The sequence below is a fragment of the Polyodon spathula genome, chromosome 1 (assembly GCF_017654505.1).
Source record: "Polyodon spathula isolate WHYD16114869_AA chromosome 1, ASM1765450v1, whole genome shotgun sequence".
Classification (NCBI taxonomy): Eukaryota; Metazoa; Chordata; class Actinopteri; order Acipenseriformes; family Polyodontidae; genus Polyodon; species Polyodon spathula.
Genome location: NC_054534.1, coordinates 21,288,731 through 21,307,751, shown reverse-complemented (window position 1 = coordinate 21,307,751; position 19,021 = coordinate 21,288,731). Strand labels below are relative to the sequence as shown.

Below are 19,021 nucleotides of genomic sequence, written 5' to 3'. Positions count from 1 at the left end.
GCAACTAAAGGCCAGATTAAGCCTTCTTTGCACCTCTGATCTCCCTTTTCCAAATGTTTATCTTTTGTAAAATGTTTATGGATAGATAAAACAAATCGGAGAAAGTTACCCCCCCCCCCCCAAAAAAAAAAAATAAAAAGAAAAAAGAAAACCTTGATAACCAATGTGGAAAGACAGTGTGTGATGTACCGCTGAAGGCCATGCAGAAACTATATTGATCTGGTATTGTGATATGAAAACCGCAAAATAAGTTACTCTACTCAGGATTTTGTTTTTGTTATTGGTTTAAGACCCAACACTCACATCAAAACAAATTGGAAATAAATCGATTATCTAATGGAGGAGTAATTATAATAATAATCATGATGCATATTAATAATAATACGCATCATGATGCTTCATAAATATAAACTGATACCATTGCAAAAAATTTAAATACAATCGTAGGCTTACAGCCCTTTTACACTGTAAATCGAAGCTATAAATCTGCTTAAAAAATACATACACATACAAGTTTTTACCTAAAAGTGTTACGGGACAGACAGTGGAACACTGTGTTACGGATAAAACTAAACAGAAGTCATTTTCCTGCCAATCCTGTCTACAGTTTAAAAAAAAAAAAAAAAAAAAAAAAACACACTTTCCCCCATCTGTAATATAATTGCTGCGTTACCACAGTGATGTTTCTAGATGATACAGCAATGCGTTGAACAGAAGCAACAACAAATTTAGTCGGAGGTAAAAAAATGTTTTAAAGGACATAGGGAAAACATTAAAACATTTAACTGACGCAAAACATAATACTGGTTTTAGATTTTGGGTTTTGAAAAAGAAAACGAATACCAGTCTGCGCACAGAACAAGAGAGATTGGGTCTCTTATTCCCCAAGCTGAGGTTTATGCTTTAATTAGGTATTTATTCATTGTAGTACATTAAAATTGAGTGACACTCTCTTCCATCTTCCGTCTGAGCTGAATGCAAATGGTGTACAGTAATTGCTCTATAAACAGACTCGACTTGTATTCGTTGTAACACAGTTCACATTACTACATACTGGCTGGGGGGGGGGGGGGGGGGGGGGGGGTCGAGCGGACAAATCATACTTGTTTAACGTAAATAACGGCTGATCGTGAATGTTCAGCACTGGTATAAAAAATAAAGTTATAGTTTGAGGTTTGGCTTTAATTTGGCCATATGCACGTGTTGAAGCCCGTTTTCCGTTCCTTGTTTATAATTAATCGTAGGCCCTATGCATGAATAAATGTGTGCTTATGGTAACACAACAACCTTCACCTTGAGACAGTCATGTTAGGCATCTTAAACAGAATAATGTGTAGATCCATTCTAGTGTCTTAAACTTAATATGCAAGACATATCGTGCACGCTGCATTTGAGAAGTGTTTTTTTTTTTTTTTTTTTTTAGCGAGCAGTCTATCCTCTCTTTAGACTGACAATTGAAACACACCCTGCGGGTGGCATTCAGCTACGCTATCCCAGCCCAGCGTGAAACAATGAAAATAACTAAATGTAACTAGTCGTTCAGATTTAAATATCTATGTAGTGTGTATGCATGTTTTAAGTTAGCTATGCATTATACGCACATGTCCTATTCTAACCAGTAATAGCTGTTAATTTGCAAAGCCAATCTTAACATTGTTCTTTAGATTCTTCCAAGCCAAAAGATAATTTTGCATTAGATTTCTTTTTTTTCATATATATGAAGTACGAAATGTTCATTGTGTACGTCGTACATAACAGTGAACAAGTCTATTAAAAATGAAACTGTACTTTTCATTTGAGTGTGAACAAATATATTTTTAAATGTAAGTGAAAATCAATTGTCATTTTTGTTGAAGCATGCAAAACCAGAGCAAAGCCGTTCCAGTCTACTCTGCTTGCTTGTTCACTTCAGTGTGTGAAAAACGCTCTTTCAAGCTATGGAGAATCTGTTGACCAATAGGAGAGCTAGGTTCCATAAAAGCATGGATTTCATTGGCTGTAACCAGAAGGGCATTGGGAACAAAGAAAAGTCCTTTCAGGTAGAAGCTGAGCTGTTCTCAGTTAGCAATTTCTCTGGTAGTAGCAACGTGTGGGATTTTTAATTTTTTTTTTTGTTTAATGGGTGATGTATATAATTTAAAACACTTGGACTAAAACAGCTCAAACTTTCAATGAAGCCCGACGGAAAAGGCACACCAGATCCAATGCAGATCGTAAGTATGACTGTGTGTGTATGTGGGGGTCAGCCTTTCTACGTTCGGCAAGGCAAGTGTTAAATGATTTGGCGTTCAATTACTCTGATCAGGTGAAAATATATTCACGCTTAAGGAAACTCACTGGCGTGTGTCAGACTAAAGCCATTAGCTTGTTTTACGTCGGGAAATTGTAACCATTGAATAAAATAAACAAAACACTCCATTTATTATTTGGAAAAAAAAAAGTCATACTGAATTTTATTTCAATGAATTGAATACTATGTAAATATCAAACCACAAAGCACAATCGGGGCGCTGGTGCAGCCACCAGGGTGTTACAAATGCTAGTTAAATACATCTGCAACAGTCACATGATACACAATTCGTATTTTGTGAAGATGTTTGTAATTTCGAGGCTTGCTTTGGACTACTGTATAATAGAAATGTGTCGTGCAAGATCTTTAGTTGTTGATTTCTTCCGGCCTATTTTTTATTTTTTTATTATCATTTATTTTATTTAAGACGTTACTTAGTTACAAATTGTAAATAAAAAACGGTACTTTAGTTCTTGTCTTTTTTTTTTTTTTCTCATCGATCCATGTTGTCACGACAACCAGTTGAATCCTGTTTTCTCCCTTGATATTAAAGCTTGACTTGAACTGTAACAAAATAGTTCCCATAAAAATGGTTGGATGGTGTCTTTCAGTGCCCATCCCCCTGTCCTGATCCGTCCAGCAAACCACTCTGCTTCTATCAACAATTCATTACAGCTTTTAGCTAAAGCCAATTAAAAATTGTGAGCGAGTCTCTAATATGAGAACATTTAACAATCTGATTGGTAGTTAATAAGAAGCCGTATTTCTGTTGCTTAAAAAACAACAAAAAAAAAAAAAATACAAATATGATACAAAATGAGTTGATACGGACGATACTGTAATACACATTTCTATTGCCCAGGAAGAAATGTTTCCGCAAATGAAAAGAACATCTCGATAACCTTTTTACAGTGTTGTGTGTGATACCCCCCCCCCCCCCCCCCCCCCCCCCCCCCCCCCTCAGCAATTCGTGTTTTTTTAACCAAAATTATGTTGGATAGTAAAGTGAAGGAACCGGTGCCAAATCCAGACAGCCATCCAACTCCACTCCAGATTTTTTCACCCCCTTTATTTCTCTCGGTAATTTATCCCGGGGTTAGCAAATTCTATCTTGTTACAAGCGGACGCCTGTAGGTTTGTTTCATGGCCTCATTACTTACTGATCTGGGTGGCTATGAAGTCTTGGATTGAAGGCGTAATGTGAAGTTTGAAAACTTTACCTTGGTGGGGTTTTTTTTCTTCTTTTTTTTTATTGGAGACTCGAGTCCTGTTAATCTTATCAGATTGTAACTGATGCATTTTTTTTGCTGTAAAGAGAAGAAAGAGGATCTGGGATTTTAACTGCAAGGTTCACTTTTTGACTGGCATTTATAGAGCAATTTGAATTTTGATTGGGCTCTATGGTATTAATATGAGGTAGTTCTGTAATTTTGGTAGGCTATTTGTTTCGTCGCCTTGCTGGAACAAAATGACTGAAGGCTCTGAAGGTAAGGATTATTGGTGTGTTTTACGATTTAGTGTGTACTATTTAAAGTGTGGTCTCGTAAACAATACCTGTAGTGTATGTAGCATTTTGGATGATATATATTATATATATATATATATATATATATATATATATATATATATATATATATATCTTTGCCAAGAAAAGCGTTTTCCTGTGAGCTGATTCTTTTCAATTAGGCTTGTCAATCATACAGACCTATATAAACGAACATTAAAACAGGCTTTGTATATCGTAAATTAATTACTGTACAGGCTACAGTATTTAGTTTGCAGAATTGTTTTTACTAATAGAATTGGTAACTTAGGGTGCTTGTGTGCCGTAGTATTGTTTAATTGTAAATTACACATCTAAAAAAGGAAGAGAATAAAGCTTTTCATTAAGACCGTTAATGGCATATTACTGATTATGGCCATACAACTTTTCCCTTGCTTTTACCACAGGATGTGATGGATCTGGACATAAGGTTGTAGAGCTAAGGATGCACTGATATAGGGGGAAAAAGAAAAGAGGGTTAGATACGCAGGTGAACAACGAATGTCCTCTCACCAAGTTCAAGTCGGGGGAATTCATCCACGTTTTATGCCAGAAATCTCACCTCCAGGATGTCAATGAATAGTTCCACAGGTGAAAAAAGTGTGGATCCAAACGCAGTTGATACTTATGACAGTGGTGATGATTGGGAAATTGGGGTTGGCAATTTGATCATTGACTTGGACGCTGATTTGGAGAAAGACAGACAAAAATTGGAGATGAATAATTCCGCTAATAACACCACCAGCTCAAAGGATTGTGGGGGTCTGACATCCAGTGGTGCTAATGCAACATCAGCCTTATCGGATGGCTTAAAGTTTACATCTGTTCAGCCCCCTGCTCCCCAGGGAAATTCCAATAAGGAGACTGGCAAATCCAAAGTGAAAAGGAGCAAAACTTGTAAGGATGCGAATAAATCTCTTTCCTCTGCTGCGTTGTATGGGATTCCTGAGATCAGCAATGCTGGTAAGAGGCAGGAAGTTCAAGGGCGCCCTGGGGAGGCATCTGGCATGAATTCAGCCCTGGGCAAAGCTGTTAGTAACCCAAACACTTGTAATGCAATTGTTTCATGCACTAAAATCAAAGAAGAAAAAAATGGTAAAAATCAGAGCAGGGGCTCAAAAAGGGATAAGGATGTCAGTAAAGCAAGGAAGGAAAAGCATGAAATTGGACATGCGAATTCAAGTGCCAGTCCCACATCTGGACATCTATATGGATTTGGAGCCAAAGGGAGCCCTTATCATGGGGACACTATGGTGGGAGATGTTAACAAAAGTGGTCTGGATTCAGGGATAATGGGGAACTCTATTGTTGTAAAGAAAGAGGAGGATGAAGGGGAGAGCCACAGACCAGTGAAGAAATTGAAATCCGAAAAGGTACGATTTACTTTAATTTTGAGAAATCCTTTAATTTAGCCTACTACATTTCTCTTATTTTCTTATTTATTTCACTGTAATATAGATAATACATGCAGGTCTAATGGTGATTGGCAGTTCATTTTTTTAAATTGATGATCCAATTAAAATAAACAAATACTGATACTCTTAATTCTTGATTTTAATCTGACAGATTATATTATCATGTTTTTGTGTGTGCAAAATTGTTCATGTGCCTTCTGGTGTTTAGCATTTATGGATCGTTGACATGGATATCTAAGGGCTAGTTTCAAATTCAGATGTTTAAAGGGTTTCTGTTTGTACAACAGCCAGGAGTATGAACAGAGAGCAAAGAGTTCTAGTCTCCTGTCATTGCCTGCTGAGAGGGGGAGGGGCATTTGTGTAATAATAAGTTTGACTTATTAAACCTATTGTGGTGTTGACTTGTTTTGATTCATTCAGGATTCATTCAATTAACTGATGCATTACCAGCAGACACTGCATTTAATCTACTGTATTTTCTGAGACTTTGGTTATTTAAGTGTTTGTTTTCTCAAGGGACTATTGTTGGATAATTAAAGGTCAAAGGGATGCTACTGTTAAAGGAAACATGGGGAGTGTAAATTGATATGAGCTGTAAGTTTCCAAGGGCTATAAGACTTGCCAGTTGCTTAGTGGTTTGGGAGTTTTTTTTAACTACTTGCTTGTCATTTACCAGATCCTTAAAATAAAGAGGTTAGGGGCCATCATTATTTCCTTGGTGCTCAGGGGGAGGCCCTATTGGAGTTTTACTGAAGAAAGCTATATTTGTACTTCCCTTTCACTCATCCCCTTTACTTGGTTCATAGAGGGGGCTACACATTATAAGATGGGTCACTGGATGCGTTTTGAATGTAGAAAGAACAGCACTTTTGCACCCTTTGCATTTTAATTAAGATTTTCAGCTCTTGTGCTTAGTTCATTTGAGGCATCCAATATGGTGTGGTTTCCTCTTTTCTGATCGACATTATCTTTGAATAGTCATTCTAAACTGTCAAGCCAAGTGTTGATAAAACAAACCTCTGGTGGTATTTTGTGTTGTTCAGACATTGAAATGTACACTGTTCTAAATGGCAACAAATTACAGCCTTCCGACCTTTATTAGCAATACTGTATTAAGTATTTTTATTTCTCTACTATAAACAAATAGTATAGATTGCTGTGTAGATACAGGCTGGTGCCGAATCCCAAGAGTTGCATGCTTATACATCTATTTGTGGACTATTTATTCTGTTTCCACACTGCAGTAAGTCATGTAAGCTTTATAAAAGCCAGTTAAATCTGTGACTCTATTTCTGCTGGCTCTTTTATGCAGAAAACCACAAGTATGTTGTAAACCTTACCACTCCCTTAATGTACGGGTCAAGTCAAAACAGCCTATAATTCTAAGATGTTTGTACTGTATTCAGCCAGCCCATTTTTTGTGGTTAAGCTGTTACTGGCATATCTGAATTAGTAGACTTGGAAAGCTTAGTAACCACTCCTCTGGGTTTTTGCAAAATGCTTTCAATATAGGATTACCAAATAAATATATTTGTCCATCAGTAGTATTAGACAGTGTCTTGTAACTCATTCAACAAGAGGAATGGAATTAAGCATTTAATTGGCTATGGTATTAGTTGTGTAGGTGATCTTTGAAGGTTAGATGGCTCTTGAATTATATCTGTTTGTTGAACAAATATTGTGTGTTAGCCAGAACTGTGCAGTGTTTTAACACTAGAAAAGCAGTTTCTTTGCCAAACTGGTTCGCTGACAAAACCTTGAGTTCATTTAAAAGGCAGCAGCATGGTATTTGTTTTTTGACAGCTGACAGAATGCTAGCTGTGCGTGTTTGAGATCCATTTGGAAAGTCCTGTTAATGTTTCAGTATGGAATTTGACCCCCGTGCTTGTTTGTCACATTTTGAAAGTGTTACATTTCACATCTGAGAATATGTTTTGTAAATTGTTAAGAATGCTGCTTAAGCCTTCAGTGGTTTGTGTTTGGCTGTGAGGGAGGGAAATATGTATTTATCAAATAGAATTGTATTAATTGAAGGAATGTCCTTTTTATTTTTGCCACCAACCTGTCTTATATCTCTATCTGAGATATTAAGCTGAAACTAGCACTAATGTCATCGACCATGTAGCTGCTTGGAACTCTGTAACTTTGTCTTGGGAGACCAGAGCCTTTTGCACTGGGGTAAAGAGGTTCTGCCCTCTATTCAGTGAAATTGTTCTGGGTGATCTCCAAGCTGACCCCTGGGTTTGCATGAGCAGGCATAGAATTGAACTTCTCTTGACGGGTTATCTAGGTTTAAAACAAGTTCATGCTGGTTAAACACAACAAAAGACGTTTTCTAATTAACAAATGACAGTAAATGTTCAGAAGCAGTCACTAGTTAACGGTGGTGGGGGGGGGGGGGGGGGTGGGGGGGAATGGGTGGGGGGGGGGGGGGGGGGGGGTGGGGGGGGGGGGGGGGGGGGGGGGGGGGGGGGGGGGGGGGGGGGGGGGGGGGGGGGGGGGGGGGGGGGGGGGGGGGGGGGGGGGGGGGGGGGGGGGGGGGGGGTAAAAGGGGTTACGTTAATAATTTTTAGTTTTGCATACTTTTATCAGCCCATTAAAAATCATAAAAGGTTTCTAGAGTTGTTTGAGCAATTAAGGCCCTGTCCACACTCAGGGATCTCGCTAGCGCTGCTCAGCGTAACGAGCCGCTACGTTGTTACCTGGAAAAATGACGCTGTAATCAGGCCGCTACGCTGTGTTTTCAGTTTGCATAACGGCCAAAAAATAATAATAATCCTGTGAAACATTGTTGATTATTCCTTTATGTGAGAAATTGGTTTCGTTAAAATACTTGTTTCAGCTCTCAATACTAACTCTTCAGTGGGTTGGTTGTGACAGCATGTTCATTAGTTTGGTGCGTGTAATGAGACGGAGACGAGATTGAACTTCACTGAACTTTATTAGCACATCCCCCCCCCTTGATAGATGACACTAGATCCTGGGTGCACCCCTGATACACAGCTCTGTAACAACCAACACCGTTGCAAATCTTTATTATTATACCTATATTATATAACTACATTCCCTCTAAGACTTTCATTTAGTTAGCCACTGTGGCTATAGTGATTTAACATTTTTTAGCCATATTGGAAAAACTTTAGCCACTTAACAATACTATAAACAAGTTATAAACATACTATTTCAGCAAGGCAAAAAGATGTGTATTTTATTTGAAAACACATAGATATTTTCCATATAATGCCAGACCCTACCATTTACAATACAAATAAATATTAAACTGAATTTGCACTATAACTCTGATTCCCATTTAATAAATGCCAAACTTAGTTCCACGTGAACGGTTTTTTTCCACTACAGAACGGTAAAGCAAGTTTTTGCCAGTAGACAGTACTATTAGTCTGTGTCAATATTAATGCCTCCCTGACCAGCTGTAGTTACACAAGATTGTACTAATGTGATTATTAATATTAGTAGAGTTGTACAGCAACTACTGTGTAACTTTACAGTGTTCTTTCACCTGTGACTACTGACAGTAGTATTGCATCGATTCTGACAGTAAATCTTAGTGAGACAAATCCTTCTTTTTAAAATAGTAAATGTGTTTATTATTTTATTAAATTATTCCCCTTTTAAAATTCACTGTTACTATTTTCAAAGTATATTTAAACAAATTTTAAAGAGATGGCAAACAACGGGGAAGTCTTGCTGTAATCTTGAAGCTGCGTGTTTCTGGCTTGCCGTCTGTGAAAATGTTTTTGTGACCAGTGGGTATGTTTGAAACCATGACTGCTTCACCTCCCAGTGACTAGTATCACTGTTGTATTTTAGTTGTGTGCATGGGTTACTGGTATTCCTTGGGCTGCATCTTTTGGAACATGATTTTGGTTATTGGTCTGTACAATTTGTTTTATAATTTTTTTTTTGTTTGCTTGTTTTTTACAAGCAGCGCCGTCCGCTGATTGTTTCTATTAGAACCTCTGTCCTCCCGCCAAACACAGCGTTTGTGGCATGCATATGTTACGTGATCAAGCTGAAGAGCTTTCATTGGGCAAAATGAAATCAAACTAAACAGTCTGTATTGATTCATCTACCAGCACATGCCTAAGCCTTCACCACCGTGGCGAACTTCTGGGAAAAATAGTTTTGCTTGTGACGACGTGGCGAGAGGCTAGTGGGAACATAGCATAACAAGCTGGGTTAAATAATCAAATCGTTCTGACGAAGAACAGTAATGTGTATTCCAAACAGTTTTGAGAGGTTCAATCTTTTTTATTTCAAGGTCTTTAAAAAAAAATCCAAATTTTACAATAATCATTTTATATGGCTTCAGTTTCCCATAGATAGATTTTCATATAATATGTAGGTTTTAAAATATAAAATGCGGGACACAGTACATGTCCAGTTTTACTTGCGACAAGTGGGGGAAAAAAACGTTTGTTGTATGTTCCTTAACTATGGAACAAACGGGTTTTCCACTAATCCTTGCAAGCACACGTGTGATCATGTGTAAGTTACGTCTTTTAATGGTGCAACAACCATGTATATATATATATATATATATATATATATATATAGATATATATATATATATATATATATATATATATATATATATATATATATATATATATATATATATATATATATATATATATATATATATATACAACAATAAAAGCAAAACTCCACAATCATATGATCACAGTAAAGTTTATTAGAATATTTAAAATGTGAGATGATGCATGTTATTAATATAGCTTTTTTTTTAGTAATCAATAAGTAGCCTATATTTTAACTACAAATAATACAACTCACATGCAGAAACTATACTATGCAGTTGGGGGGGGGGGGGGGGGGGGGGGGGGGAGAAAAAAAAATGTTTAGAAAACCTAATATTTATGCTATTTTTGAATGAACAATAAAAACAGCACTAACAATATCCACATAATCGTAGCCATTTTAATGTTTTGAAAGGTAAAAACAGGTTTCTCAGTCGGACAGAAACGATAACACTGGCAAAAATCTAGTTTCCCCTTCGTGGAATGGTGTCCATGCGTTGCTAGGGAGTACGTCACGCTATGACACAGCCTCTGCATCTACCTACTGACCACCATAGATATAGAATATTATCCTGACAACTACTTCCACAAAGCGTCAAATGCCTTGTCCTGGCTCGCCTGCAGGGGGTTGCGAGGATCTCCATTTCTTTCCCCGCCCCGCCCCCCGCTCCTCCCACCACTACGCTGTGAAAAATTCCTGGTGAAAACCCTGACGCTGAATAATCTCAAACCATACTCAAAAAACATTTTAATTAATCCAGCTCAAAGCATCTACACTAAAGTTTCATGTAAAGTTGGGTTTAACGCGCACAAACACTATTAAAATAGTTTGGTTACAGTTCCTAGCAACCCAATTGACTGTGGTCCTTATTAAGACATTATCCCACCATGCACTGTATTTTAAGTTTACAACCTGGGAAATACTGAGCCTGTGCCATCGGAACACAGAGCGCTTCTTAGCGTGAACATTACGGCTTTGTTTCTTAAAAACACAAGGTTCATTTTATCATAATGTGTGCTTTTTATTTTGAACTCCTGAAGTTCACTTTGACCGATTTTTAATCGCTCCAGATATCAATGAGCCTTGATTTCGTCATCTGATCACATCGCTCCATGATCCACAATTTTACAACAAGCCTCAAAAATTGTACGATGCAGCAATATTGATAGTCTTTTTCAACTTCTTCAGGCGCCTGTTCTGAGTACTGTATTTGTAATGTTCATATGCCAAAACATATCAGAAAACATTTTGGGATATTGGAGGACACACAGAAAATGCAGTTTGCTATTATAGCGTCCACACTTATGAGAAACTGCACTACCTGATGGGATCTAATTTAGAACCTCAGGGGGTAGTATCGAGAATTAAACGCTGCATAGTGTAGACGCTAACCATATTTCACACTTTTAGCTTGTTTAAAGGGCCTTAGGGACAACATGCAGCTGAGGACACAGAGGTTAAGCATGTGTTCTTTAAACAGCCTTATATTTAAAATGTATTCTTCTTGGAGCTTCCTCTAAGGAAACATATGGTGTGTTTCTTATGTGGAATCTGGTATTATTTCGGATTTTCTTCTATGTATTTTGTAACCAAAATAATTTTGTCTTAAGTGGTAAGGCCTCCACACTCCGGACGTGGTGTGATTTGTCCAGCGATAAAATGGTTTTTCACTGCAACACTACCTTTCACACCAGTGGTGATGTCATGGGATCTCTTGTGTCGCTTCGGTGTCACCCATCGCATGGCAGGCAGTGTGAATGTCTCGTATGAAAAATACATGTTTTATTTATTTTTTTTGTCGTGGTGTGATGTGTCGTAAACATAATAAAATCTGCTTATTTATTTTTAATGGGTATGAAAATGGGTAATAAAAATAAATACTGGGTGTACTCTAACAATTATGAAGTTTCTTCAATTGAATTTTTGTATGAAGTTGTCAGACCTCCATAGTTGAGCTGGTACAATTCCTTGTGTTAGTCAGTCAGCTTCACTGCCGATTTTCTGAGCTTTTGATAAGCCATCACCCGGCCTTTGTCCAGGGTCTTTTTATTGAGGCTAATGACGGGTCTTGTGCCGCCTTGAGATAAATGACATTATCTCTGAGTGGGCTGACAGGAAACAGACATGTTAATGGTAAAGCTCCAGGGAAGACCAACTGCAGTTGCAATGAAAATGAAAGGCAAGGAAGCTCTGCTTGTGATCATTAACACACAATGCATTCTTGCTTTTCCCAGGAGGGCCATGACCATTAAAAGCAATGTCTGGGCTACACAGGCTGGAAAGTCACAGGCTGTAGTTCACATTGAGTGTTGTTTGTCTTGAGTTTTTAAGGTTGTGGTTTTTATAAACATATTTACAAAATGTTACAACTACTGCCTGGTAATATTTCTTTTATAACCTGTGACAGACAGAAGATATCTAGTCTGGTTTGTGCACATACAAAAGCCATCTGTGTACCGTAATCAGGTCTCACTTCGTCACAATCTCTTGTCCTTGAGCTAAGATTATTCCTGTCAGGCATACTCTAGAGAAGGCTGTAGGATGGGAGTGTCAGTTTATTCAGTCCATTAAACATAACAAAACTACCCTCTTGTAGTCTTTAAAATGTCACAACCTGCATATATATTTTTTCATTTCTTTCCAACATTTCTAATTGTGGATTTCTACATTTTTCTAATGTTCTGTATATGTTTGTAGTTGTGTAACCTTTAAATAAATAATAATTGTGAATCCTGTTGAGTAATATCAAGCTTTATTGTATATTTCCACATTGTTTCAGACTTTAAATCATTAATTTTAATATAAAAAAAAAAAATTAAATAGATAACTAAAGAGACATTTTGAAATGAGCGAAATAATTAAAGTTTAGTCAAAATCCCTACAGATTGTAATAATGCTATATTACATTTCAGCAGTTCACTTCAGATATTATTGCATGTTCTGAGGAAAAGTAGCACAGGGCTACAATATTCATTCTACAGTATGAACCCAGGGAGACCCTGTAGTAGATCCTAAGGTACTTTGTGTGGCCAGTACTTGCTGCATATCATCTGTATTGTAGTTTCCCTTTAATCCTTGCTAAATGGTCTTGGCAATAAAACAAAGCTTTTGCATCAGAATGATTAGTGGTAAAACTATTCAGACCCTCATGCATAGATTACAATGTGGATTGGCAGACAATGGGGCTGTTTTGTAATGTTTTTGGAAGCGGAATGGAACTTCATTAGATTGTGACTACTTCAATTCTCCAATGTATGGTTGTTAAACTTTTATTTACCGTTGAAGCTTTAAACAGACTATTGGCTAAAAAGAGGAAATGCTTAAAAGAATATAAAACAAATAATGCATCACTCTCTTTTCTTGTGGTTTTAATCATATTGATATTGACAGGCTCTGTTATTTTAATGATCAAACAGATGGCTTGGAGCCACAGATGTGCTTTGACTGTACAGAACTTTTATTTTTTTATTTTTATTTTTTTTTCTCATATTTCCCTGGTGGCTTTTTTATTGAAAAGGAAATATGAGAAGACCTGGTGGCAATTTATTGCCTTCCCATGACTATCCTGAAATTACTGCATGCCTTTTGTGCTTTTATACTAAAGTAACCTACACACTGAATTAAGTCTGGCCTTGAAAGGATTTGCTAAAGTTGTCGTAGTTGTCTTAGCTTACAACAGAAGAAACTTCAAAGCAACCTTGGCTATGCTGCTTTCAAAATGTCTTCATAAATAAGCACTGTTCTTTTCAAAACACAATTCCCATAAAGGGTGTTTCATGTAGCCATTCATTTCTTTAAAGCTTTCCACATCTGGAATTTTGTGAGCCACACAAATTTGCACATCTGCTTTTCTCTGAGAGCGTAAATCTCCATGGACAAAATGAATCTTCTTTGCTTGTCTTTGTCCAAACCTCCTAAAATCTTACCCTGCTTTACTGATTGTCATTTGTAGACATGCTTGCCCCATCTCTACACAAGAGATGCAAGAAGAGAGTTATAAAGACGGCTCAGTATTTTTATTTTTCATTGCAGTACATGAGGGCAGCGTCCATCACTGAAAATGTCACCTCCTTGGTTGTCTTGATGACTCATTTGTGGTTTAGTCTTATGAAAATGTGGAATGTGTTTTTCATTGGTTTCTAAACAAGATCAAATCAATGTATTGTTTTTCCACCCTTTGTCTCCCTTGAAGTACAACATTTTTTAATCAGTGTAGATTAAGAGAAAAAAATAACTTTCTCAGTGTTTTTTTTGTTTTTTTTAAAGATAGGATTGTTAGCAGATGCAGTATTCAAATTGTTTGTTCATTGCCCAAATACTTCACCCTCTTTCCCCATGAATGCTACAGCAGATGCCAGACACTGAAAGGCAGCTGTTTCTATTACACCATCACTGTTTTTTTTTTCTTCACAATCTTTTTTTTCTCTGTTAAAAGAAAAAAAAATGCTTGCAATGTCTGGCTGCTCAGTCTAATTCTTTGTTACAGTAACTTGGAGGGTGGTTGGCTTGTATTTAGGTTAATAGCCTAGGGTACACACTAATGCTCTATGCTTTTATTTTTTACAACCAACTACTTTTTTTTTTTCTTTTGCAAAGTATGCTGATGCATTTCTATAAATATTTTTATAGCTTAGAACTGTTATTTCTGATATGCAACTAAGAAAGCTCCAGCCAGTGTCAAAGTACATTCATTTTAATCTAGTATCAATTTACTGCCAGGAGCGTTGTAAAACTGTCAGCTCTTTGCAGTGTTTTTGCCCTCTCTTCATTTGCTCCATTTTCTACACTTGACAAAGTCCCCCTGAGGCAGTGTCCTAATCTGCTTTCAATTAGATGTAAAACTGCAGCGACTACAATTGCCATGTTATGCCATGTGTGCAGTTTCACTGAAATGAGTTAAAAATAGTTAATGCTGTTGTAAAATTTATTTATTTATTCATTCATTTTAAAATGTCCTTTGCCAATTTTATTAAAATGGTGTTCAGTTAAATATTTGATTGCATGAGGTCCTTTTAAAATCTGTCAAACGGTGACTGGGCAGACATGTTCACAATCGTTCACAATTTAATAAAGGGACGTATGTGGTAGTAGCCCATGTTATGGCTTAAAGGGTGGCATGAGGTTTGTGAATTCAAATGTAAATGCATTTAGCAATGAAGCTGAATAGGAAGCCAACCACAGATTATTAGAAGAAGCACCCCTTGTGTACTGCAGTTCAGCAGACTTGTGCCCTATTAATTCATGTGGTAACAAAAGGGGGTATGATAGATTACGAAGTATGATGTTGCTGTTTGATATTCAGATGCCCATTATGTAATGAACATTGGGTCACCAAAAATGACAAATTCAATATAAGGCAAACTGGCCTTAACAGGAACAATTACAGAGGTGGTACTTTTGTATTTCCTTCTGAAGCTGCCTAGCAGTTTTGTGCTTTAAACTGTAATTACCACCATGTCTCTTTGAGGCATTTTGTTGATTAACTTCACATATAGGCTAGGGGTGGCCAAACTTCCTGACAATACGAGCCGCATACCAAAATATCCACATGGTCAAGAGCCGCAAGACACGTACTGTACAACATAACATATTTGCAAGAGCAAGACGTTTTAAATACTAGCATTGTTGTGCAATACAGTAGTTGTTAGGGTATCTCTTGATGGCAGGAAAATACACAAGAACAAGGGACAGAACATTGCAGACCCTCTTCAGTGTTACAACTGACCTGCCACAGCCCACGCTTTTTTTTTCTCTTCTTCTGGCATGGCAAATCAGTCTTTATTGTGCACTGCAGTTACACAGCGATTCCTCCAAAAACAAAGCGAACTAGACAAGGCACGCTAATGAAAAAGTTAAACAGTTTTAGATACTATGATGCTTTTTTTTTCTTTCTTTTTGCTTTTGTGCATTTTCATTTGTAAGTGAACTGTGACATTAGGGCCTTATCGAGCACTATATTCTACGATTTTGAAGACTGTCTTGGATTCTGTTTTAACTCTGGAAACTGGTGTTTTTTTAATCTTTTGCTAAATTGTATCGCCTTTTATGTTTTTAGCAGTTCTGTTCATGGGTAACATTTTTTATTTAATATTGCTGTAGTGTCGTTTTTTAATAGGGAATTTTACATACCACTACAATACGTACCGGATTTAAAAGTATGTACTGTATTACAGTTTGTGTGCAGTCGTCTCTTTTGGCAAGTGGTATTTTCAGAATCATATTGATCTGACTCAAATTTTCTAGGGTCGGATATGTGAGTGCTGACTGTAAAAAAGGGTCTAATTTGTTGTCCAAATGCTCAGGACTGCTATAGGAGTAATGCTATTTGTGAGGTGCTAAAGCATTGGGAATTGTTGTTATCTCTGCTCTTCTGTTCCAAGATGAAAGTGGAAAGAGCTTATTGCTGAGTGCAGTTAGCATTTATCACCAAAGAATGGTTGGGGGGGATGGGAAATCGGTTTGACCCCCAACCCCCCAAAGAGTGACATAAACCTGACAATGCAAGCTGCTTGTAGCTACGGGGCACCAGTTGTTGGCAGAGCAGACTTATTTAGGGCATTCTGAAAAAGCCATAGTAAATCTAACGGAACATCTATGCTGCTTTTGATCCCTTCTTTCTTTACAAATGCGGTTCAGTCTGCATTCATGAAAAGTTTAAAGTGGTAGAAAAGAAAGGATTCCATGTAATTAAGCCTTTGTTTTACTACCCCAATTAATTAGCAGCACTTGGTAATGGCTAGTACAAAACTGAAGCGGTTAATTTGCTATTGCATGTTTTGAAAGGCCATTGATCCTCAGCAAGCATTTATCCTTGAATTTCTAGATGTTTAAGCACATATGAAGAAAAAAATATATACATCTGATTTCAATAGAATCTTGCCCTGTGACAGAATGGGGTTTCTTTTCTTTTGTGAATGATATAAAGATCTGCTGCAGCAGTGTGCTTCACTCAGATTATTCAAAGCCTACAGTAATTGATTTAAGAAACAAAAAATGCAGTATTAATGACATTTGTAAACTGTATTTGTTCTTTAAAACAATCATCTTTAATTCCTCAAGTGTTTTTTTTTTCCTGATGATTTAATGTGATTCAAGCATGTTTCATATATTTATTTGGACCAATCAGAATGCATAAAATACTAAAAGAACTATGCATTTTATATGTAGTGCTGGTCATTTTACAGTAATACCTACATAGGGGCTGGTCATTTTATAGTCATGCAGCGTAATTGCAAGAGTAGCCAATCACCATCTTGATATCATCTGTTTAATTTCAGATTATTATTTAATGATTTAGCAGAAGCTTTCATCCATAGCAACTTACAGAAATTAAACAAAATATTACAGCTTGCAAACTATTATACAATATTATATTTGCAGTAACAATGCAAAACAAATACAACATATACAAAATACTTATAAATAAAGGGAAATGCAAAAAGGTATATAAATAGGAATTTACAAATCAAGGTTGAATACGTGGGTTTTGAGAAGACAGCGGAAAGCAGTAAAAGACTGAACGGTCCTGAGGATAATCGGTAGCTGGTTACATGAGATACGCTTAAAAAAAATCGAGAATTAGGACAACTGCAAATGTGGCAGCGAGAGATTTTCTTTTACAGTGCAAATATAGATTTGCACAGCTCTGCCGATTTATTGAGACAGACAATGCTCACCGTGACATGGTTCAGTTTGTATTAACACAATGTTTATTTCAGTTTTACACTTAAATATTGAGTTACCATAGCTAACATTAGATTCAATGTCAGATCTTTCAACAATTATTTACATAGGGCTTCTGATTTTTGGTTTTAACTGATTTAAAAAAATAAATAAAAAAAGATAAAACCCCCGAAATAAACACCGGAAAAAAAAACTGTGGAAATGGTTAATCAATTCAAGCTGACCACCCCCTTTCCTAGTAAAAAAAAATAAAACATACTACAAAAAAAGAAAAATGTTTCTCAGTGCAGTGGCAATGTCCCTCCTTCCTGACTTGTATCTAACATTAATTTGTTCTGAATACTTTGAGCCGACCCCAATTAATGAGGACAGCACATTCCTACATTTCTGTTGGAGGTTCCGCTTGCGAGATTTAAAACAAGATTACAATCGGGAATGGAGGCTTGTTTGCAGGATTTAAAGTTGTAAACAGAAGATTTAAAACAGAATTGCAAATTGTGTCGAAATGTAAAAAAATGCCTTCACACAAATACCCCAGAAGAATGTGTCTGTGACCATAGGGATTTCGTTGTGGAAGACAACAAAGAAAAGAAGGTACAACTTAAATGTACAAGTATTGTCGAGTTACTACTATACAGTGCATATTTTGACAGAAAAAAAAAGCCCAAGCATTTTGTAAAGTAACCAAAAACACTAATTTCATACAGTATATTAAAAGCGAAAGCCCCCCCTCCCAAAAAAAACCAAAACAATTTACATAACTCAAAATTAGCCAAAAATAAGCACAGAAAAATGTAATTAAAATAAATGTAATAATAAAAACCGAAAAACCGAAGCCCTACACATTAGTTACAGTGGGGTTACCACTGAAGTAATGTGATTTATAAGGCTCTGAAACTGCCAGATGATGCTCATCTCGGAGGGTCCGGATCTATCCATCTTTCACTAGACTTTACCCAATGGGAAGTCCATATACCACCACCAACTGGGTGGGAGTGACTTTTAATTGGATAAGTCATTATACGTACTGTTTGATTAATTTACTGGTTCTTATTTCATTTTCAGTGATCTGATTTGGCCAAATTAGTATGTGTAATAATTACAATTACAACATGTACTAAAGTCAAATTAGAATGTGTAATAAATATTTGAAAAACATACTAAATAAGGCATTTTTGACCCGGGTGACTTTCCGTAGAAATGGTCTATGAAAGTAATGTGGAGCTTGAGTGAAGGATGCGTTGGGATTGAGTGGCGCTGTGGAGCACTGGCGTTGTGAGCGAAATGCTTGTACAGCACTGCTCTTACAGAGTGTCACTTCAGCAGTGATTTTTTTTTTTCTCTTCCTGTTTTTGAAACCATTGCATAACTCACACATACAGTTGTAGTCAAAAGTTTACATACCCAATGGAAATTTATAATTTCTAGAAATTTCTCAAACAAGTAGTTATAGAAAAAATCTTTTGTAGCAAAAATTTTGCTTTTTGTGGATAAGGAAAAAACTTACAAGAAATTAGATGTCTACAA

General features: G+C 36.7%; 1 protein-coding gene across 3 annotated transcripts in view; it reads left to right on the top strand.

The window, feature by feature from the left end:
* The first annotated feature begins 2,031 nt into the window (after nt 1-2,031).
* LOC121315515 (zinc finger protein 608-like) overlaps nt 2,032-19,021 on the top strand; it is a 53,738-nt gene continuing 36,748 nt past the window's right edge. Inside the window, exons 1-2 of one of the 3 annotated variants that reach the window (XM_041249676.1) lie at nt 2,032-2,213; nt 4,241-5,206. In XM_041249676.1, the coding sequence (XP_041105610.1) occupies nt 4,403-5,206 (804 nt within the window). In that variant the 5' untranslated portion in view covers nt 2,032-2,213; nt 4,241-4,402. Of the gene's footprint in view, nt 2,214-3,295; nt 3,778-4,240; nt 5,207-19,021 lie in introns of those variants that run through there. The other 2 variants (XM_041249668.1, XM_041249685.1) reach the window with 2 other exon arrangements.